The 22,803-nt window shown below is 35.9% G+C and overlaps 1 protein-coding gene across 1 annotated transcript in view; it reads left to right on the forward strand.

Annotated features, from left to right (window-relative positions):
* The window catches only part of TTN (titin), a 231,130-nt gene that overhangs the window by 101,255 nt on the left and 107,072 nt on the right, over positions 1-22,803 (forward strand). The window contains exons 133-167 of the mRNA XM_026052057.1: positions 370-447; positions 647-721; positions 942-1,016; positions 1,217-1,300; positions 1,837-1,917; positions 2,128-2,220; positions 2,429-2,512; positions 3,391-3,492; positions 3,659-3,742; positions 4,093-4,170; positions 4,386-4,469; positions 4,669-4,749; positions 5,019-5,188; positions 5,890-6,058; positions 7,049-7,132; positions 9,045-9,128; positions 9,309-9,407; positions 10,644-10,754; positions 10,977-11,057; positions 11,637-11,714; positions 13,135-13,239; positions 13,577-13,660; positions 13,993-14,091; positions 14,866-15,801; positions 15,906-15,989; positions 16,621-16,758; positions 17,435-17,521; positions 17,859-18,005; positions 18,264-18,347; positions 19,233-19,370; positions 20,751-20,837; positions 21,146-21,382; positions 21,588-21,686; positions 21,939-22,040; positions 22,631-22,714. Coding sequence (XP_025907842.1) covers positions 370-447; positions 647-721; positions 942-1,016; positions 1,217-1,300; positions 1,837-1,917; positions 2,128-2,220; positions 2,429-2,512; positions 3,391-3,492; positions 3,659-3,742; positions 4,093-4,170; positions 4,386-4,469; positions 4,669-4,749; positions 5,019-5,188; positions 5,890-6,058; positions 7,049-7,132; positions 9,045-9,128; positions 9,309-9,407; positions 10,644-10,754; positions 10,977-11,057; positions 11,637-11,714; positions 13,135-13,239; positions 13,577-13,660; positions 13,993-14,091; positions 14,866-15,801; positions 15,906-15,989; positions 16,621-16,758; positions 17,435-17,521; positions 17,859-18,005; positions 18,264-18,347; positions 19,233-19,370; positions 20,751-20,837; positions 21,146-21,382; positions 21,588-21,686; positions 21,939-22,040; positions 22,631-22,714 — 4,386 coding nt within the window. The remainder of the gene's footprint in view (positions 1-369; positions 448-646; positions 722-941; positions 1,017-1,216; positions 1,301-1,836; positions 1,918-2,127; positions 2,221-2,428; positions 2,513-3,390; positions 3,493-3,658; positions 3,743-4,092; positions 4,171-4,385; positions 4,470-4,668; positions 4,750-5,018; positions 5,189-5,889; positions 6,059-7,048; positions 7,133-9,044; positions 9,129-9,308; positions 9,408-10,643; positions 10,755-10,976; positions 11,058-11,636; positions 11,715-13,134; positions 13,240-13,576; positions 13,661-13,992; positions 14,092-14,865; positions 15,802-15,905; positions 15,990-16,620; positions 16,759-17,434; positions 17,522-17,858; positions 18,006-18,263; positions 18,348-19,232; positions 19,371-20,750; positions 20,838-21,145; positions 21,383-21,587; positions 21,687-21,938; positions 22,041-22,630; positions 22,715-22,803) is intronic.

Consider the following 22,803-nt stretch of genomic DNA (forward strand, 5'->3'; position numbering starts at 1 on the left):
TCCAATATCTGACAAAAAAAAAAGTGAAGTTTTATTTTTTTCACATTTCCCGCCATGATGATACTTAATCTTCTCTAATAGCTGATTCTGAAAAGTCAAACTACATCTTAACCTTTGGATCAGCACATATCCCTTTGAATTTAAAACCATTATGCTTAATGCGATCAGTGGCTGAGGGGGGAGAATGAGCCTAATAGAAGTGACTAAATCCTGTTTGTTGTTTTATTTTGTCTTAATGTGCAACTTGTGTTAAACCATAGCTGTATGTTATGGGTGTGTATTTGAGGCTTTTGCTAGGGATGCTTGCTTGCGCTTTATGTTCCTCCCTATTTAGAAGTAAATTCTTAAAACCATATGGTATCTTTCAAGTGCCTGAGGTGCCCAAGAAGCCTGTTCCAGAGGAAAAAGTATCTATTATGAAGAAAAAAGAAGCTCCTCCAGCAAAAGGTACATTATCTTTTGTTAGAAAATATTCTCCAAATATCTAATATGCAATATTTCTCAGATACACTAGGTAACTTTTTTTTTCCTGTTCTTGTGGGAGGGGGTTCTTCATATGAAAAGTTTGTGGTGCTGTCTTTTTATGTTTCATTTCTGCTTTGAATTGCTTATGCACTATTCTTAAACCAAAATAATATTTTTCAAGTGCCTGAGGTACTGAAGAAACCTGTACCAGAAAAGAAAGTTCCAGTGGCAAAGAAGGAAGCTCCACCAGCTAAAGGTATAGCAACTTGTAATCAGTAGTGCTCAGAAAGATCTTCTAGACTTGTTTTATCTTCTCACTTGTTTTAAACATATGATAGCAAAAGTATTGTTGCTGTTAGGGATTGTCATTCTTTGTGTTTGTCTTCAGTAATTTAGTGTCACTGTCTTTTAAATCATGACATTTTAGCTTCTTGTACAAAACTCAATTTACAATGATATCTTTAAAGTTCCTGAAGTTCCAAAGAAAACTGTACCCGAAGAGAAAGTACCTGTTCCTGTACTGAAGAAGAAGGAAGCTCCACCAGCTAAAGGTATATTGGCTCTTGACTGAATGCATTAAGAAAAAAATGGGTTTTGTTCTTTGTTCAGCTTTCTTCTTTAAAATAATGTAGTGCAAAAAGAGAGATTTCTGTTTTTGTCAGTATTTGTTGTCATTTTGTTTAATTCATGTCGCTTCTCTTTACTTTAAAAACTAAAACTTAATTCTTATACCATAATGATATCTTTAAAGTGCCTGAAGTACCAAAGAAACCTGTGCCAGAAGAGAAGGTACCTGTCCCTGTACCTAAAAAGATTGAACCTCCAGCAGCCAAAGGTACATGAATTTGTGATTCAACCATGTAATTCTAGTTTTATTTCTAAACCTTAGAAGCCTGCAAGTAATAATTCCATTCCTCTTCATAATGTATGTTATCTGGAATCATACACTGACATTATGTGTGAGCATTTCTGTTAGTCTTATGTTTGTTCTACACTTTGCAGATTTATATATTTATGTTTTTTGTTATGTCTCACTTCTCAAGTAGAATAAAGAATAATAATTATTTATATAGCCAAATCTTAAATTACTTGATGTATCATAAACAGTGGTTCCATCAGTAAATAATGTATGTAAACAGCCAGATTACCCCCAACCTTATTACATCACTTTTAATTCTATAGTTCACGTGTTTTTAAATTTATATTTGTCTGTATGTGTGGATGAAGCATACACTTTTAAAATCTGTTATCTTTCTTACTAAATTAGGTTTAACATAATTGTGTAGTTATCTTAATGTTAGTGATGTTATGATTTTACTTTGTTTTATGTTACATTGAAAATGAATTTCTTAAACAAAAATGTCTTTAAAGTGCCTGAAGTGCCCAAGAAAGTTCCAGAAAAGAAAGTAGCTGTTCCTGTGCCTAAAAAGCCAGAACCTCCAGCAGCCAAAGGTATCTTTTCTCACAATTGAACATATAAATGATACATCTTACTAGAGTACTGGTGCTACTGCTTCTTATGGTAGCAGTTTGCGTCAAATGTACTTCCTAATTTGTACACCCCAGCATCTGTGTCAATTGTGCCTCTGTTTTGGATGTCATGTATAGACTCATCTGTGTGTGATGTTTTAAGTTTCTTACAATGAAATACTATCTTTGAAGTGCCAGAAATACCAAGACCTCCCCCTAAAGAGGTACCAGTTTTTGTTACTGAGGAAGAGGAAGAAGAAGCCGTTCCAGAGATACCAGCAAAAGGTACACTGTTCCTTCTTGAAAGTTAGCAAAGAAGTTTGTCCAGTTTGTTACGCTATCGGCACTTCTAGATTTTAAGTTTGATGTAAATCTGAACTATCATTTTGAGAGTTTCTTTATCTTTTGTGTGTCTGTGAGCTTGCTTCATGTTTTAGTGGTTTTGATGCTTTAAAAGTAACTGAAAAATTCTTACAAAATGATGTCTTTAAAGTGCCAGAGATGCCCAAGAGACCTGTCCCAGAAGAAAAAGTCCCTATTGAAGTTCCCAAAGCAAAGAAATTGCCACCAGCTAAAGGTATATCACCTTCTGGTGTATGCAGAAAATTCTTCTTCCTTACCTGTTGATATTTCTATGTAATCTTAATTTAAATCTCATTTTTTATACTCATGTGAAATTAGATCCTTGTTTCTAGCATGCTGATGATCCTCTGCAGAAAAAAAAAAAAAAAAAAAAAAAAAAAAGCTAAATCTCAGATAGGGCTTGATTATCTACTTTGTTTTTGATTCCAATGGGATGAGGATCAGACCCCATATGATCTGCTTATTTTTCATTTTAGGCATCTGCCTTGATGGACTGTGATATCATTGCTGAGAACTACTGTTACTGTGGCATAATGTTTAAGCAATCTATATGCAGCTATATCATATAGGCTCTTACCTGGCAGATTTGCAGGTCAGGAAGGTCTTCCTGACACATATCTTTACAGTGTATGCTCAAATCTGATGCAAAAAGAAAATCAAAACTCAGTTGACTTTGTGAGTAGTTACAAGATGGCCCTCTCAAAGGGAGGCAAATTATTGCGGTGCTGAACAGTCTCTGCTTAAGCAGCTGAGCTGTTTAGAACAAATTTGGAAAGCAGACACATTTTTTGTGTGTGTGTGTGAAAACGTCGAGAGGTTTTTCTACAACTTCTCTTGTAGCATGTATTACTAGTGATTATGGTCAGCAATAATGCTGTGCACTTAATAACTAGGCACAGAAAGCTAATCTTCATATAATTTATATAGTCCAATAATATTCTGATATTTTTAGGAGAGGAAATGAAAATAACTAATAAAATTTCCTTGTCAATTACCATTGTTATTTTAAAGTTTAGTGTCCTTGTGTTTTATGTTCTGAGTTTTCCTTTGAAATGTTGCAAAAGTAAAATTCTTAAAATACTGTCTTTAAAGTGCCTGAAGTGCCAAAGAAAGTTGTGCCTGAAGAAAAGCTTCCCATTTTTGTTCCTGAGAAGGAAGAAGAAGAAGAAATTATTCCAGAAATACTAGCCAAAGGTATACCATATCTTCTTGCAAGTTACCAAAGAGATCTTTTGACTTTGTTATTTTTTGTTCTAAATTGTCTGTAAGTCTTGGGGAGAATTTCTTGTTTCATGTTTTTAATGTTTTTAATACTTTGAAATTATTCTGAAAATATGTTTGCAAAATAATATCTTTAAAGAGCCAGAGGTTCCTAAGAAACCTGTTCCAAAAGAAAAAATACCTGTACCTACTCCTGAAAAAATGGAGCTTCCTCCAGAAAAAGGTATACAAATTAATATCTAAGAATATAATTTGTGTTGTTGTTCTTACAAAAGGGCTTGACTTTTATGTTATGTTATTTTTGTGTCTGTGCTGTGTTGCTGCATTTTCTGTCTTGATGTTTAGAGCAGTCTATACAATTTCTAGCAAAAAATAAGCTCTACAGTAACTTGACTTTTCAGAGACAACTTTTCCTGGATATAATGTATCTTTTGTTTATATTTCTGTTTCATCTTTAAAACAAGACCGGCAAATCAATTCCTGTTCCATTGTATGTGTTTGTTTATGTCTTGTGTTGTCTTTCTAATACTACTGGCCAATGACATACTTAAAAAAAAAAAATTGTCTTTAAAGTGCCAGAGATGCCGAAGAAACCTGTTCCTGAAGAGAAAATGCCTGTTCCTAAAAAAGTGCCAGCTGTACCAACTAAAGGTATTGCACTTTTTAAATGTTGTAGCATTAGCAAATAACATTCTTCATACAACTGTATTTGGCACAAGATGTTTTAGTATGTCTGTCATGTTATATTTGCCACTACGTTTTTTATTTGTTTGTATGATTCTGTTCTGCTGTCCATAAATGTCTGCGTTTGTGCGTATTTAAAAACTATGCAACAAGAAAACTGAAGTCAAATCATATCTTTAAAGTACCAAAGGTGCCTAAGAAAATTGCTCCTGAAGAGAAGGTGCCTGTTGCCCACCCAGAAAAAGTGGAAGTTCCAGCTGCAAAAGGTATATGTGCTTCTGATCATGATCATTATTATGCTATTAAAAATACTCTTGACCTTCTTCTTTCTAACTGCATCATTGTCATGTGTCAAAAGTCTTTGTAAAACCATATTGTAAAAGCATAAAGCTTTGCTTCTGGTGTTGTTTACTCATGCTGTTCTAAGATTATTAAAATTCTTAAAATAAAACCATATCTTTAAAGTTCCTGAGGTGCAGAGAAGACCTGCAGAAGCTAAAGTGCCAGCTGCTGTCCCCAAACCCAAAGAACCACCACTCACTAAAGGTATAGATTCACTTCCTATTCTTCCCAAAGATTGATTTTTCCTCTTTGTTTCTAAAATCTTTTAGAATATATTTTCTGTTTCAAGAGCATATTTTACTTTTTTGTAACTTCTTTATCAAAAATAGTTTCTGTTTCATGTGGACTGTCTTAGCTAACTGTAAAAAATAAATAATTATGAGGCAGTAACAGTAACACTATCTCTAAAGTGCCTGAAGTACCCAAGAAATTTGTCCAGAAAGAAAGAGTCCCTGTGCCTCCTGTTGCTCCAGCGGTGGAAAAATATGAGTATATATATGAGGAATATGAGAAGTATGAGACATATGAAAGTACGGAAGACTTTGAGCAGGTTCAGGAAGCTGAAGAAATTGAGGCATATGAGGAAGCTGAAAAACCTGCAAGATATGAGGAGGTTCAGGAACAGGAAGAATATGAAGAGGAAGTTGAGGAAAAGGAAGAAATTTATGAAGAATATGAATTTAAGGAGAAGGAAGAGATCTATGAGAAATCTGAGGAGGCGTATGAGGAAACTTATGAAATCCAACCAGCTATAGGTATATCAGTTCATGGTTTCTTTATTCTTAATGCTGTTCATTGAGTTCCCAGCTACGGCTTAGATCTCCTTTTGGTGTTTGTTTATATTTTTCCCCACTCATGACAGATTAGATGTCTGCCATTGGTGATAAAAAAAAATCCACTCAAAGATTGTTTCTCTTCTATTCCTTCCTTTCTAAGGAATCTTTCTCTTCAAAGTGCAATGTGAAAGTTTCCCATTAGACTGCATAAATGAGCTATATGTGTGATAGACACGAAGTAAACGATAATTCTCTGATGCAATTCAGCTTCAGAGAATTTTGAATATATTCAAAATATATTTGATATATTCATGTGTCAATATTTATTTCTCCCCTCTATTCTAATGCATGTGCTTTACAGAGTTCTTAAAACTTAGATAGGGCCTTCTTCTCTGTCATTTACATTTATTATTTCTGTGGAATTATAGGATCTATTGTGCCAGACAGAAGGCATCTAAAATACATCAGAGAGACATACAGTAATATACCTTTGTTTTAACTGCTCACGAACTCTGAGCCAAGTGGCTATTCCTTGTCGCTGCATAAATGATGATGTGGTTTTTCTAAGGATGAGTGGTTGTCCTGTTTGCTGTCTCTGTATCTGTTGAAATTCCTTGTGAATAACATAAAAATCCCTAATGAAATGTTTTTTAAAGTGCCTGAGGTGCCTAAAAGACCTCTGCCAGAAGAAAAAGTGCCTGTTCCTGTTCCTAAAAAAGAAGCTCCACCAGCTAAAGGTACATCAGCTACTATATAAATTTAAAAACAGATTCTTCTGCCTTCTCAGAATCCTCTCTGTTCCTCAAAAATAAATATTTCTTCAAGAAATTAAAATGACAAATTAAAAAGACTTTCTTGAAGACAAAGAAATGAGGCTGAATGAATCAATTGTGGTTTTTGAATCAATTCCTACTCATCACAATATTAATGAAATTTTCTAATTATTGAAAACAAATGGTTATATAAATCAATGTAGGTTCATTACACTATTCCATGATACTTAATTGTAACTCCCTGTCTGTTAAATCCCAGTTACCCATAATAATCTAAAACCCAAGGACCCTCTTCAACCGTAATGATAAGCTGGATACAATCTTAATGAGTATTCCCTGTATCAATCTGGACAAAAGATGAATGTCATAAATACCTGTTACTAGATTGAAGCAGAATTTCTGTGCTATCCTGGAGTTCTGTAATTTCCTGTTCAAAGCACTGGATTTGTCTGGAACATATTTTGTGCTATTTTTGTAGTTACTTCTCATACAAATCATCATAATGAAATCAGTGCTATTTTAGCATAGAGACTTAGACTTACCCCGAATGAAAAGGAAATGAAAACCTTAATATATTTCCAGCTGTCGTCAATTAGAGCTGATAGTCCGAGGAGTAATTATTATGGACTATCCCAAAAGAGCAGTGTTTTCTTTCAGTGATTACTGAGGACTGCAGTCACAAGTATCAAAATACTCAAAATACAAATCAAATCAATCAATATAATCAAAATAAATACAATCAAAATACAATCAAATACAATCAATACAAACCAAAATTTTCAACCAGAATCATGCAGCCAGCATCAGAAGGGGTAGCCTCTAAGTTCCCCAGCATTAGACTGTGTTTTATAGTCTTTTAATTTGTGACCTTTTGCACTGTTTGCTGTTGTTTAACTTTCATTCTTACATGATGCTCATACTGCAAAAGTTCTTAAAACAACAATGTCTTTAAAGTGCCAGCAGTGCCGAAGAAACCTGTTCCAAAAGAAAAGGTGCCACCTGCTGTTCCTAAAAAAGAAGTGGCTCCAGCAGCTAAAGGTATACTTCATTGTCCCCATGAATCATGAACTCTGATTTCACTCTTCCATCTTCATTACTTGTTATGTATATGTTTTATGTTTGTAATTGTTTTTAACTGAGTCTTTTTATCTGCTTGTTTCAAGTCCTTGTTGAAAATTTGTGTAGTTCCATTAAAAATGTGTCCTCTGTCTTTAAGCTGCATATGACAGCAGTATAAGGAGTATTTCTGCTTCTAAAAGGAGTACAATCAACTGTCCAAAACCATGTCTATCTTTCAAAAAAAATGCTTCTCATATGTTATCCTTGTGTCTAATCTTAAAAATCAACATTTGATAATCAACATTTGATTCCCTGTTGTGCCATGAATCAGCTTCTTAGATTTATTCTTCATTCTAACTTCTTCCAAATAACTTTTAAGACCTAAAAGCAAATAATATCTTAAAGGGCCTGCTGTTCTCAAAAAACCTGTCCCTGAAGAAAAGAAACCTACATATGCACCTGAAATAGAAGTTCCACCCGTGAAAGGTAGAAGAACTTTTGATATGAGATTTTGTAGAAAAAACATATATGTATCTTCGTTGGCAACTAACATCTTTTAAATTCATCCCCAATGTTATTTACGTCATGACAAGCCTAACTAATCCCTAACTGCAGGTTCCACTGAGTGATAAATTGAAAACTCTTTTATATACATGCTATATGTGGGATAGATAGTGCTCTATGTGCTACACTGATTTGTCAACTATAACATCACTACTTACACTGCAAGTATATTAAAACCTCAGTCCTATAGCTGTGAATGTAGTTTAAGCCAGGATTTTGAAGTCAATGTATTGATCATGATATTTATAAAGCAGATAAATGATATTTATGATAAATATCATGATATTTCTAAATAAGTATTAAGTTAAAACCATTAAAGCTGTTCCATGTATCAGAGGCAAAAGCATGAAGGCACAATGAAAAATTATGACTTACAGTCTTTGAGAGCAGAACCTATATGTTTTTTCACACAATTAATTACTCAGCCAAGTTAATTTTAGAGCTGAAAAATATTTCTGCCACAGAAATGCATGATATTGGAGACCTCAAGAGAACTTTTGTATTAGGAGATTTTATTTATGATTTTGAATTTTAGAAATTGCAAATGATTTTGAGATTACTAAAAAAAAAAACTAATATCTTTAAAGTGCCTGAGACTCGTAAGAGGGCAGACCTTGAAGTGAAGGTACCTACAATAATTCCTAGAGAAGAGGAACCCCTTTCATATGAAGGTACACCTGTGAATCAATTGCCAAACATAAAAATGCAGAGAATAAAGCTATTAATGTGCTATGGTGCTTTGTAAAACAAAAAAGAAAGGTATTATCTTTTTTTTTTTTTTCTCTTAATTGCATAAAAGTAATTTCCATCCATGTCTGTAGGACCTTCTCAGAAATAAAGTCCCAGGTTAGCATATTTAAAGTGTTCTTTTCCCCTTCACTGTTGGGAGCAAGATCCATATCAGATCCTAGAAAGCACTTAAGCAAATTGAATCAAATTAATTATTTTAAGCAGACAGTGCCATCCTACACTTAATTCACTATGTTGATCTTTCCAGACAGAGAAATGCGAAATTCAATTACCTGTTCTATCTAATATATAGAGCAAAGAAACTTGAAAAAAATTTGGTTTTAATTTGTATTTTCCTAATTAGGACAAGTCACTTGTAGCAATAGCAGTTAAATGACCAAGCTATTCAAATAGCTTGGTCCACGCTATTCAAATAACTTAGGATATTTAATTCAAATAACTTAGGATATTTAAATAATTTAAGACCAAACAGCTCATTAGCCATATACACATCCAGGTGTTTGCGTTATAAATTGTCCTTCTAATCTTGGCTTGTAAATACCATTAAAATGTGTAAAACAAACTAATATCTTTAAAGAGCCTGAAGCTTATGAGGAAGTTCCAACTGAAGCAAAAGTCCCTGTTGTCATTCCTAGTGAACTGGAAGCTCCAGCACCTAAAGGTAAAGCAGCTATTCAAACAATATATAAAGTATCATATGCAACTCAGTTATTCATCTTTATCATTCCATTTATCTTCCCATCAATTAAATAATATGATCATTTTCATGCTTCCTTAAATGCCATATGTCTGCCATTGTTTTTTTTTTGCTTACATTATGTATATGATAATATTCTTAAAGAATCTAATATTTTTGAAGTACCTGCTGTGACAAAGAAAGCTGTCCCACTTAAGAAAATACCTGCTGCTGTACCTAAAGAAGAAGCTCCTCCAGCTAGAGGTATATAATGTCCGAATTCAGTTCAGTTTTTGAACTTTCAGAGGAAAACATTGCCTTAAATTCCCCAAATTTCTAAAGGATATTTCACAGGGGGGAATAAAAATCTAATACATACCTTTTTAGAGAAGAGAGAATTTACATCAATAATTTTCTAGCTGTTAGAAAAGCAATGAACTCCAGAAAGTTTGAGTTTCTGTATTCATTGCTTAATATCATGCACTTTCATGTTGTTCTAGTAGCACTTTGTTTTACAGAGCTGTGCTAATTATTGATGAGTGTATATTAAAAAAAAACAATATTTTAAAGTGCCTAAAGTGCCAAAGAAAATTGTCCACAAATAAAAAATTTCTCCTGCTGTACTTAATATTTGAGGTGTGGTAATTCCTCATTTAAAAAAAAAAAAAAAAAAAAAAAAAAAGTTGAGTGGGATTTGAGAATATTCTGTGAACCATAATCTATGGAGTTTCCAGTGGGGCTTAATAAATTATAAAAGAACATAAAGTGTTATTGAAAACACAGATAACTTACTTGAAATTAATGAGATCACTATAAGAAATAATAGTACCTAGCTTTGTTCTTGAGGAAAAAAAATGTTTGTTTAGCTTTAAGCGCAAAAGATAAGGGCAAATGACCCTGCTACTTGACAACAGTCCAAGAAAAAAAAAAGTTAAAACTTAAATAGAAAAGGTTAAGCTTAAATAGAGATGACAATCTGCAAAGATAGGCCAGGGTAGAACAGATTTCTTTTTTTTTTTTTTCCCCCCCCTCCCCCCCTCAGTGATAGTGAGCCTAATTCCAAGGTAGATATTGAGTAGACATGTGCATCTTTAAATAAGCCTAGATATTTGATTTTATTTGTTGTTTGTCTTTCACATCATTTTATTCTATGAAGATACTAATCTAGAGTTAATTTATCAAAACTAATATCTTTCAAGTGCATGAAGTTTATGAGGAAATTTACCTAGAAGAAGAAGTTTCTACTGTTTTCAGAAAAGAGGAGCCTCCACCACCTAGAGGTATATAATCTTCTTCATCTCTTCCTGCAACTTGCAAAGTAATGAATTCCAGGAAAATTAAAGTATTCATGTTCAGAGCATAGTTCTTATTCAATGTAATTAATCTTTTCATCTATTTAATTATTCTTTTTATTCCTTACTTACATTTACAAACTTATTTTCCTGTATTACCTGTCATTCTGTTCTTTATAAATTCTTAAATAAACTAATATCTTTAAAGTGACTGCAGTAGTTAAGAAAGCTGTTCCAGAAGAAAAAGTACCTACACCTGTGCCTAAAAAAGCAGAACCTACTCCTGTGCCTAAAGGACCAGAGCCTCCACCGCCTAAAGGTAGTCTGATAAACTCATAAATTTAAGGTCTTGTCTGCTGCTCAAATTTGTTGTGTCTCTTGAACTGTGTGTAGAATGTAATAATTCAATATATATATAGTTCATGTTAGATTTATGACATCTATGTTGTATGTATCTCTTTTTATATATCTTTACTAGTCTTATTTATTTGTATGTGTACTTCAAATTCCTGAAATTAAAATCTCTTATGTGTCTTTCAAGTGCCTGAAGTGCCCCAGAAAGCAATCCCTGAAAAGAAACCCGTCCCTGTGTCTAAAAAGCCAGAAGCCCCAGCACCCAAAGGTATAGGCCAGCATACCCTCTCCTTGTCCTTTTTCAAGTTTCTTCTGTCTCTTGTTTTTCCCTTAATGTCAAATGCTTACAAATCAGTTGGTGTTAGCTGTAGCTTCTATAGCACAAATTATGTCAGAAAACAGATGAAACGGATGTTTTCACTTCATGGATATTTCATAGGTCCTGTGAACAGCCTGCAAAATCCCATTCCACCAAGAAGTACACATGCTTCCTCTTTCACAGTACTCTTTAAATTTAGTGTTCCGTTGATTCTTGTCACCCTATCGGCTTGTGTCTACTTGTTTTGTCTTACTTTTCTGTACTTAATGTTTTACATTTCTAATTCTCCAAAGTAAGATACATTGATACCTTTAAAGTACCTGAGGTACCTAAGAAATCTTCGTTTCTTATTTCCAAAAGTTCCTAGTAGTATATAGCAGTCTACAACATTTTTGGCATAATATATCTCTCTTCTTACTTGGCTTAATGAATCTTTCTAATATGTCTTATGAGAGTCTTTCTTCTTAATAATTTATATATCTTTAGATGTCTTAAATATAACAAAAATGCATGCTGTTTTCTTTAAAGTACCAGAGGTACCCAAGAAAATCTCAGAAGAGAAAGTACCTGCAGTGCCTAAAAAACCAGAACCACCACCAGCCAAAGGTATGTTTCAATAGAAATAAAAATACTTTTTTTTTGAAGCAAAAATATTCTTTGTCTTGTTTTTGTAAATGTTAATTTTTGGGTTTTTGTTGTTGTTAGTGTTTTAAAAAGATGTTGGTCTATTACTTTTATTTTCTGTGCTCACAGCTCTGCATATGTGAATATTTTAAAATTTCTAAACCTTCTTTTTTTGCATGATAACCACAATAAGACAGTTAGAAATAGTGATAGGATTTCATGGAGAAGAGACTAAACTTGGAAGACCATATCAGAAATGTTTCAGTGAACAGGGCTTCAGTGATCTGAAATATTTTGGATTGACAATGAAAAGTTAGTCCCAAAAGACGACTTTAGAATTTCCAAGTACATTCCAAGAATAAGTGACACAGGTCTAACACAGAAGGAGAACTCTCCATTTTGATGAAAAATTGAGGCAGAGAAGAAGTCATAGAAGAGTGCGTAGAAGAATGTAATCAAGAATGTAGAAAGAACAGTATCAACCTAGTCAAATTGTGATCAGAGAGGCAGTTTACTAAAATTGAAGAATAATCTAAATTAAAAGCAGAAAAAAATTCAGAAGCCTGAGGTGTTCCATCAGATTCTACAGTGAAATAAAGGAAATATAATAAACACATCAAAAACATGGTTCCACATGGACATTGATATTTTTGCAATTTTTACTCCAAATTTTTTAATATAACTGTAGAATCACATATAATAACAGAAAATAATCTCTTTCTTTAAATTGCCAGAAATGCACAAGGAAGTGGTTCTTGAAGAAAAACATGAAAGTTACTGTACCTAAAAAACAAAGGCTCCACCAGCTAAAGATAGTTGTCATTAATAAAACCTTGGAAATAATTAGTCTTTCTTTCACTGAGAAAGCCTTTTTGAAGCTATTTTTTCATCTTTTCTACCTTAAAAACTCTGTTATGTATTTCATTTTGAATATCAGCTTCTTTTTCCCACATGACTCTTATCAAGACTGGAAGTAAAAAGCCTGTTTGGGAGAGGGTCACACGTAATTGATACTGCTTGGTGTCCTTTTTGCTTTTTTTTCCTACTTTACTACTATTTACAAATAATTTAAATTCTTGGAGTTAGCATGAGTATTAATTTTTAAGTGCCAGAATGCCCAAGAAAATTCCAGACAAGAAAAGTACCTGTTGCTGAACCTAAAAAAACAAACAGAAGTTCCAGCTGAAGATATTTCTTATTTTGAAACAACTAACAAAAGGGAAAACATTAGTCTGTTATTTTAATAGTATAGAAAATGAGAGAGCCTTCTGTTGGAATTTTTTTCTGTTATCTAACTTTTTTCTAGTCTGTTTATGTGGAGAAAAAAAAGATCTGGAAAGTGGTGTCTTCAAAAATAGTGTTCTGCTGTTATTCTTTAATGCTTCTTATGAAATTCTTATAGAAAAATTTGTTATTATTTTTCAAGTGCCTGAGGAACCGAAGAAAGTGGTTCCAGAGGAGGTGCCAGTTAAAGTACCAAAGAAACCAGAACCTCCACCACCTAAAGGTAACAGCTGTATTACAAATAAAAGAATAACCATTTGTTTGCCAGAGCATTGTTTTAAGCTACTTTTTTTTTTTTACTATAAAAGATTTGTAAATTATATTTGTTATGTAAATTGTTGTGTTTGCATGTGTGTGAGATGATAGAGGGAGAACTTGGCCTTTTTCTAGCCAGAAAGAGACATCAGAGAAAAAAATTTCGTAGGCAAAAAGGTTGATATTAATATCCAAAAACAGTGATTTTTTTTTGTATCCCCGAGTTCTATTTTTTCTTAGTGTCTCTAGAACTGCAGACATGGGTTTGAATTTCATGCAAATAAAATAAAGTACTTTCTTTAAAGTTCCTGAGAAACCCAAGGAAGTGGTTGCAGAAGAAAAAGTACACATTGAAGTTCCTAAAAAACCAGAGCCGCCACCACCTAAAGGTACATGTTCCACACTGATAAAATGATACATAATTTTTCAGCTGTTTCTGTGAATATTATTGTTTAAAAACTATTTCTTTATCTTTTTTACATTCTGATATTTATAAATGTTACAGATTGTGTTGTCATCTTCCTTTGTGAATTGCTCCATATAAGCAAGAATAACTAGTACTGGTGCACATCAAGCAATATGAAAATGCATAAAGCATTTATCTGAGTCTCTCTTCATTTTTTCTGATGTTATTTGATCATTTTCAGCTGGGAGCTATTGTCTCCTTCTTAATTCCTACTCTTCAAATTCCTAAAAGTAAACCAAATAAATATCTTTACAGAACCTGAGATACCCAAGAAAGTTGTTCCAGAAAAGAAAGTACCTGTTCCTAAAGAACCAGAACCTGAGGCTGTTCCTGAAGAACCAGAACCCACAAAAGGTAAATCTCAACAGCAATTCAATAATAGTAGCAATGCTTTTTTCTGTTCTCTTTACCGCTATTACTTTCCAGGCCTTCTATTTTCCGAGTTTCTAAACTGTTCTTGTTCTATGAGTGCTACATATGTGAACACCCATGAGACACACACATGTGGCTCTTTTTGACTAATAGTGATAAATCTGAGATGCCTGATTTACCTGTATTTTATGCTTCAATTCTTCATGCTGTATGGCATTATACTTGATGTTCTTCCTAGCATATATTTGGGCTCATGAAAACAAATGCAACTAACATCTTTAAACTGATAATGGTCAAAGAAGGGAAGTACTAATTAAGGTAATGAAGAGCAGAAACTATCAATGCATTTAAAATACCAGAAGCTCTACAAGAAAAAATTAGATGCCAGCACTGATAATTCTTGTGAGTCTTAAGCTTATTACTTGCAGAGTTATTAATATCTTTTGTCTTGACAATTTTGTCTATAATTATTAATTTTACTTACGGTTTAAGTTATACTGTAAGTGTGTCTATGCTCTTCTGAGTGTATGTGTGAGGGCTGTGTGTGTGTGTGTGTGTGTGTGTGTGTACACACACATGTGAAGGGAGAAAAGCCAAAATGTGTCTACCCATCCTGAATAAAAGACCAACATAATGAGGGATGCTTGCTGTTTTTAATGTTTCTGCTACTATTGTGTTTTATGGTTTACGATAAACTCGATGTGTATGTCTGAGTGGTTGTTAACTAAGAACTAATATCTTTTTGTATATATGAAGTGGCTGAGACATCTCTCTCAGCAAAGAAAGGACCCGTTGAAGTTCTACAGAAAACAAAGCTGATTGCAGCACCCCCAAAATCAAAGCCCTCTGTGGCACCTCAAAAGCAAGAGCCTGCTCCACTGCCACAAAAACCAGAGACTTTTGCGGTGCCTGAGGTCCCAGAACCTCTTGTAGCACCTCGAAAACCTCAGAATTTCATGGCATCTGAAGAGCCTGAACCTATTTTGGCTCCCCCAAAATCAGAAACTGTTGTGACACTGAAAGAGAAAGAACATGTCATGGCACTTCAAAAACCAGAGCCTGCTGGGGTACCTGAGAAACCAGAGCTGACAGTGGAACCTGAGGAGCTGAAGTCTGTTGTGGCACCCCAAAAAGTAAAGCGTGTCCTACCCCCTAAACCAAGGCCTATTGTGACACCCAAAAAAACAGAGCCTTTTGTGGCATCTGAGGAACCACAGCTCACCATAGCACCAGAGGAACCAAAGACAGTTGTGGGACCCCATGAAGCAGAGCATGCTGAGATGTTTGCAAAAACAAAGCCTTTTGTGGTACTCGAAAAATCAGTGTGTTATGTGACATCTGAAGAAACAGAGTTTGTTGCGGTTTCACAAAAAACAAAGGCTTTTGCAGTGTCCCAAAAAACAAAGCCTGTTGTGACACCCCAAAGGCCAGAACCCATTGCTTTGCTTGAGGAACCAGAGCCTGCTTTGGCACCCCAAAAAACACAGCCTTCTGCAACACCCCAAAAAATAGAATATACTGTGGCATTCGAGGAACTAGAGTCTGCTGTGGTACTCGAGGAACCAGAGCCTGTTGTGGCACCTGTGGAACCAGAGCCTGTTGGGGAACCTGAAGAATCAGCGCCAGCTAAGATGCCTCAAAAGCCAGAGCCTGCTGCTGTAACTAAAAAACGAGCAGCTCCACGAGCTAAAGGTACATCTTATGATCAAGGTCTCTTTTCCTTCCCTCAAAAAGTATATTATACCCTCATTTTAAAGCTTAATGCACATAATTCAAAAATATTAATATCTTTAAAGAGCTTGCAATGCCCAAGAAGGCTGTCCCAGAAGAGAAAATTCCTGTAGCTGTTACCAGAAAAACAGAACCTCCACCAACCAAAGGTATATGTTATCATGGTTATCATGATAAACACAGGAAATCTTCTCTTAAGTACTGTCTTAACCTCTTCTATTTTGTCATGTCCAGTATGAGCTTTTAAATGATATTTACTGAACAATTAACACTGAGCATGAGTGTGTGCCAGACAGAATGATTAGTGGCAGATTATCATTTCTATAAATTTATACTGTACTATGTTTTAATCTCTGCAAAGATATTTAGATGTATTATAACTGTAAAATGGAATTTACTAGTAATTTTGAAGTGCCTGAGACTCATTTTAAGTAAATTTCAAATATTTCCAGATATCTGTGTTCACATGGATGCCATTATGGAGTAGAATCTTTTTCTTAGACCCTTAACTATTATTTTCATTGTGTTTTGTCATAGGGCATCGTTCCCCACTATCTGCAATATAGATAGTTTTAAAACTATATTATGGGAACTCAAGTCATTGAATTAGGCATTTATAAGGCATAATGCCTTATAAAATGCATTTATTTTCTAAATCTCTTTCACATATGAATGGAAGACTTCATAATTGAAATAATAAATATTTAGAAAAAAAAATGGATGTAACCCTAGCACTGTCTCAGATAAGACTGTGTTTGTGCATTATTGTTTGTCTTGTAGTTTCCTATGTGTCCCTTGTCCCCACAAAACTAAAATGTACTAATATCTTTGAAGTACCCAAAGTGCCCAGGAAAGCTGTTCAGGAAGAGCGCATACCTGTAGCTGTGCCAGAAAGACCAGCACCTGCAGCACTTCGAGGTACTTGTTAGCGCTAGCCTCAACCTGAGCACGACTGCTTCTGATGGTCTTAAATCTCATGATTTGTTTGACGTCTGTTATCATGTCCATGAAGCTTTTTGTGTGGTGTATGAGCAGTGTTCGTTATCTGAAGTGTTTTAAAGAACACAAGGGATATTTGGACTTCACTACAGAGCTTTTGTCCTCTGAATGACCAGATACTAGCATTTTAAATGTAATATGTGTGCGCACGAGTGGAGACACTGAGTGAAGCTGTGGGTCCGGTTCATTTGCTTTCTGTGGTGCATCCTGTTTCATGTTACGTTGTTCRTCTTCCTGTTTAATATATAAACCTGACTGTCACTAATATCTTCCAAGTTCCTGAGGTGCCCAGGAAGGCTGCTCCTGAAGTGCCTGTGGCCACTCCCAAAGCACCAGAGCCTCCAGCACCCAGAGGTACCTTCTCCATGGATCTCTTAACAAAGGAGATGCTTCATCTTCCTCTCTTAAGCGTTGTCTTGCCCTCACTGGGCCTGTGTCTGTTTTGAGTTTGAGACGTGCAAGGTTGTGCCGCACGTGCGCATGAGTTATGAGTGGGTGTTTGTGATGGCTGATGTTTGTGATGTAGCTCTGCTTTCTGTTATGCTTGGCACCTGTTTTCCTTGAAGTAAAGTGAAACACACCACTGTCTTTGAAGTGCCTGAGATGCTTGAGGAAGAGGAGGTCGCAGAAGAGGAGGTCCCATTTGCTGTGCCTGGAGAGCCAGAAGCTCCACCAGCCCCAGGTATTCAGGGGTGTCCCAACAGAATCGACCTTATCCATTGGGTTATCACTCTCCTGACCGTTCTTTTCCTGTCCACGTTCAGCTAGGGGGGGCTGGGAGCATTGTGCGGTCCTGTTCTGTTCTCTCTATGTGTGTATGGGGGAGAGAACACAACAAATGCTTTTTCATAAGCCCACACTTTGGTTCTTGGCTGGCAACAGCCCCTGTGAGGGGAGTGTTGCTGTTTGAAGGGGATCTCTAGAGTCTTTCAATGGCATTCTTTATCGTCCACTGTCCACCATTATGCTGTATGCATATCTTTAGCCATGTCCAGTAAAAGGAACTAATATCTTTTAAGCACCTGAGGTGACTGAGGAAGAAGAAGCTGAAGAGGAGGTTCCAGTGGTTGTTCCCCAGGAGCCTGTGCCTGAGCCCAAGAAGCCTGTGCCTGAGCCTAAGAAGCCTGTGGCTGTGCCCAAGAAACCAGAAGTTCCACCATCTAAAGGTATAACTTGATGGAGAAGCTGCTTTTCTATTTCATTCCTCATTAATTCTTTCTTCAGCTATTCCTTCTTATGTGCGAGACATATTATTTGTCCTCTACCCTTGGCCTCTCCCATGCTTGAAATTGCATGAGTGACTGGCCAGCTAGACTCTGGTTGCAATGTTACAAACATCTAAAGCCCTTGATTTTCTTATCAGTGTTATAATCTTTTCTACTTAATCATTACTGTGTAATTAAGCAGAAATAATATCTTTAAAGTGCTTGAGGTGCCCAAGAAAGCTGTCCCACAAGAAAAAGAACCTGTTGCTGTACCCAAAAAAGCAGAACTACCACCAGCCAAAGGTACATGTCATCATTACCACTGTCAAATAAGAAAGAGCCATCATGTTCTTCTGGACTTAATTGAAATAACTTTACTTGTAATGTCCTGAGATGTGAATGAAGAATTGAAACTGTAATGTCAGGTGTTAGAAACGTTGCATAATGACTCAATTCAGTTCCTTGAAAAATATCTGCAGTTTGCTGACCTATTTTGAAAGTATATCATATAAGATTAAGAAGTGCTTACTCTAAAGAGGATGGCGATTTGTTCTGGAAAAAAAAGCCTGAAAAGGTGTCTTCAGTTTAAAGTACATGATGCTGCATCGCTGAATCTTCTGACAGCCTGTACTGATTGGTAACAGCAGCAGTATCAGTTCTCCATTTATCTAAAAGTTTGAGTTAGTGTTCCCCTAAAAAGTAATGAATATATCATCCCATTAGCACATGAAAGAACCTTTAGTTATATGCCAAAAGAGAGCAGATGAAGTATGTATTTCTAAAGATGAAGTGAATTACAAAGAAGATAGGAACTGTGCAAAACTGAAAATGGAGAGTTTTATAGAAATTAAATTATTGATAGAAAGAAGTAATAACAGTAAAGCAAAGGATCTTCAAAAATGATGGTACGATGACTAGTAATGAAAAATACAGATAATTTTATATATATTTGAATTCCATATGCAGTCTCTGTTTAACTGTTTTACAGAGAGCTCATACCTCTTTACAGGTAGCCTATCTTGACTCAAAAACTACACCTAGAACTAGAATTCTCATCTCCTGTATTTGATAGCTGGGTCATTGCATATATTTGAAGCAAAGTGTAAATTTACCTGAATGTAAATTAATGAATGCAACTAGTACTGTCTCAGATAAGACTGTATTTGTGCGTTACTGTTTGTCTTGTAGTTTCCTATGTGTCCCTTGTCCCCACAAAACTAAAATGTACTAATATCTTTGAAGTACCCAAAGTGCCCAGGAAAGCTGTTCAGGAAGAGCGCATACCTGTAGCTGTGCCAGAAAGACCAGCACCTGCAGCACTTCGAGGTACTTGTTAGCGCTAGCCTCAACCTGAGCACGACTGCTTCTGATGGTCTTAAATCTCATGATTTGTTTGACGTCTGTTATCATGTCCATGAAGCTTTTTGTGTGGTGTATGAGCAGTGTTCATTATCTGAAGTGTTTTAAAGAACACAAGGGATATTTGGACTTCACTACAGAGCTTTTGTCCTCTGAATGACCAGATACCAACATTTTAAATTTTAAAACTTAATTGCATGTTTTTTGGGTAGTGTCCAAAGTTGTAATGTTAAACTGACACAGTGAATGTCCACGTAACTCTATAGGCAACCTCAGTAGGAGAACAGCAGAGGCATCAGCCTTTCAACACATTGAAGGCTTTTTTTTTTTAACTCAGACTTTAAAATATGAGAGCAGTGAAAGAAAGGATTTGCATATGGGTGGTATGTCATCCATATAGAATGGATATGGAATATAGTATGGCATAGGTATAGAGAAATCGCTCATTTCAGAGGCCAAAAAGAGAAAGGAATGGATACTAAATCCAGTGAAACAGATGGGTTGTGGGAGTTGACAGAAGAAAAAGCAAAGCTGAGTAAAGAAGGGAGCTTCCGAGGACAAGGAAAGAAGCCAATAAAGAGAGTAGCTGAAATAGAGTAGAAATGGAAGAGGGGAAAAAAAAAAAAAAAAAAAAGCAGTGACGCTAATGGAATTTTTATTCCTCACTCCCAGAATTCGCTGGGCTGCATTATAAAGAGCTCTAATGGATAAGATGTAGACTTAGGTCACTGTCAGGGAGCTACCAGCAGTGCTGAGGATGATGGTTTCCCCTCAAGAAGGGAAGCCTGCTATGTAGGGACAGGGTGTATTTTACTCTCACCCTCACCTGGGAATCCTAATTAAACACAGCCATCAGTTTTCTCCCAGGATGCATCCCCCTGCACGTGTGTGGGTGTGTGTATGAGTGGAGACACTGATTGAAGCTGTGGGTCTGGTTCATTTGCTTTCTGTGGTGCATCCTGTTTCATGTTACGTTGTTCGTCTTCCTGTTTAATATATAAACCTGACTGTCACTAATATCTTCCAAGTTCCTGAGRTGCCCAGGAAGGCTGCTCCTGAAGTGCCTGTGGCCACTCCCAAAGCACCAGAGCCTCCAGCACCCAGAGGTACCTTCTCCATGGATCTCTTAACAAAGGAGATGCTTCATCTTCCTCTCTTAAGCGTTGTCTTGCCCTCACTGGGCCTGTGTCTGTTTTGAGTTTGAGACGTGCAAGGTTGTGCCGCACGTGCGCATGAGTTATGAGTGGGTGTTTGTGATGGCTGATGTTTGTGATGTAGCTCTGCTTTCTGTTATGCTTGGCACCTGTTTTCCTTGAAGTAAAGTGAAACACACCACTGTCTTTGAAGTGCCTGAGATGCTTGAGGAAGAGGAGGTCGCAGAAGAGGAGGTCCCATTTGCTGTGCCTGGAGAGCCAGAAGCTCCACCAGCCCCAGGTATTCAGGGGTGTCCCAACAGAATCGACCTTATCCATTGGGTTATCACTCTCTTGAACGCTGTTTTCCTGTCCACTTTCAGCTGGGGTGTTTGTGAGCATTGTGCGGTCCTGTTCTGTTCTCTCTATGTGTGTATGGGGGAGAGAGTCGGGCTGGTCAACAAATGCTTTTTCATAAGCCCACACTTTGGCTGGCAACAGCCCCTGTGAGGGGAGTGTTGCTGGTTGAAGGGCTTGCTTTACTGTCCACCATTATGCTGTATGCATATCTTTAGCCATGTCCAGTAAAAGGAACTAATATCTTTTAAGCACCTGAGGTGACTGAGGAGGAAGAAGCAGAAGAGGAGGTACCAGTAGTTGTTCCCCAGGAGCCTGTGGCCGAGCCCAAGAAGCCTGTGGCCGAGCCCAAGAAGCCTGTGGCCGAGCCCAAAAAGCCTGTAGCCGTGCCCAAAAAGCCTGTGCCTGAGCGCAAGAAGCCTGTGGCTGAGCCCAAGAAACCAGAACCAATGCCTGTCCTTAAAAAACATGAAGTTCTCCCAGTTAAAGGTACTTGACATCAATGACAAGGATCTTCTCTGTATTATCTGATGGCTTTTTCCCTAGTTTTTCTTATGTAACCACTGCTCCGTTATCTGAGTGGGTATTCTATTACTAAGATTTTAGTCTTATCTTTTGAGTCATTTCACTTTTCAATATTATGCATATGTGTCTTAATATTCAGAAAAGTAACAAATAACTAATATCTTTAAAGCATCTGAAATCCCTGAGAAGACTGTTCTGGAAGAGAAAGTGCCTCTTGTAACACCTAAAAAGCCAGAATTCGAAGAAGCAGAGCTTCCTCCAGCCAAAGGTACATATTGCCAAGAGAAACCTCATGAGAAGAAAGCTGTGTTGTCTACTCTTGACATTTTTTTCTTCCTTGGCTTTTTAGTAGTTGCATTTATAAAATGTGGCAGTTGTATTTAGATTATCTTCGGGAAGGACTAGGGCACAAGCATTCTTTCATGAGTATTGATAATAATGTTACTCACTGTGATATTCTGTGTGCTAGTTGTCATTGTCTTTTTTATGTTTCATGTGTTTATATACATGCAAATAAAAGGAACTAATATTTTTAAAGTGCCTGAGGTGCCCAAGAAAGCTGTCCCAGAGGAGAAAATGCCTGTTGCTGTACCTGCAATAGCTGAACCAGAACCAGTTGAAGGTATATGCCATCATGAATATCATTGTTAAGAACCTTTCGTGTTCTTGCAAACATAATATTGGATGCTGTCCTTTCTTTTTTCATTGAAACATTTGTATATTGTGCACTTCCTGTTTTTAATCAATTCCAATATGTATTTCTTTTATCTAATATTTTGTTTTCATCTATGAAAGCAAAATATCACTTCCAAAATTAAATATCTTCCACTAAAGAATGCTTCTATACAGGTTATTCATAGGAAGGAGCCTATTACTTGTATAGATGTCATGAACTTAAATGGACTGACAGCATTCCAGTTTTTATGCTTTCCAATTACTCATCCATAAATTCAATGTTACTTAACTTTTATTCTACACATAAAAATTGCAGTCCTTCACACAACCTTGAATCATTCATACGTATAAATAGAGAAGTTCTCAAAAATTTTCATAATCTGCAAATATTATGTGTGAACAGATACTTAGTGATTACTTAGCTTAAACCTTACTTCTGTATATTAGAGTAGCTTACTTTTTAGTGATATGCAGATATGTTCATGTGGAATGATCTCACTATGGGAAACTTATACTAGTTGTCAATATTCTTTAAAGAATATGAAATCATAAAGGAGATTGACCTTGAAGAAGCAGAAGAAATTCCAGTTGTGGAAGCAGAGGAAACTTTACCTGTTGAAGGTATACAAAATCTTTAGAAGCTGCCAGGCACCTTCCTTTCATTACTCTTCATATTTTTCTTGTTCTGTCATTCTCCACATATGTGGAGT

Source organism: Nothoprocta perdicaria, unplaced genomic scaffold (assembly GCF_003342845.1).
Source record: "Nothoprocta perdicaria isolate Ctin4 unplaced genomic scaffold, notPer1 scaffold_83, whole genome shotgun sequence".
In the NCBI taxonomy this organism is placed as follows: domain Eukaryota; kingdom Metazoa; phylum Chordata; class Aves; order Tinamiformes; family Tinamidae; genus Nothoprocta; species Nothoprocta perdicaria.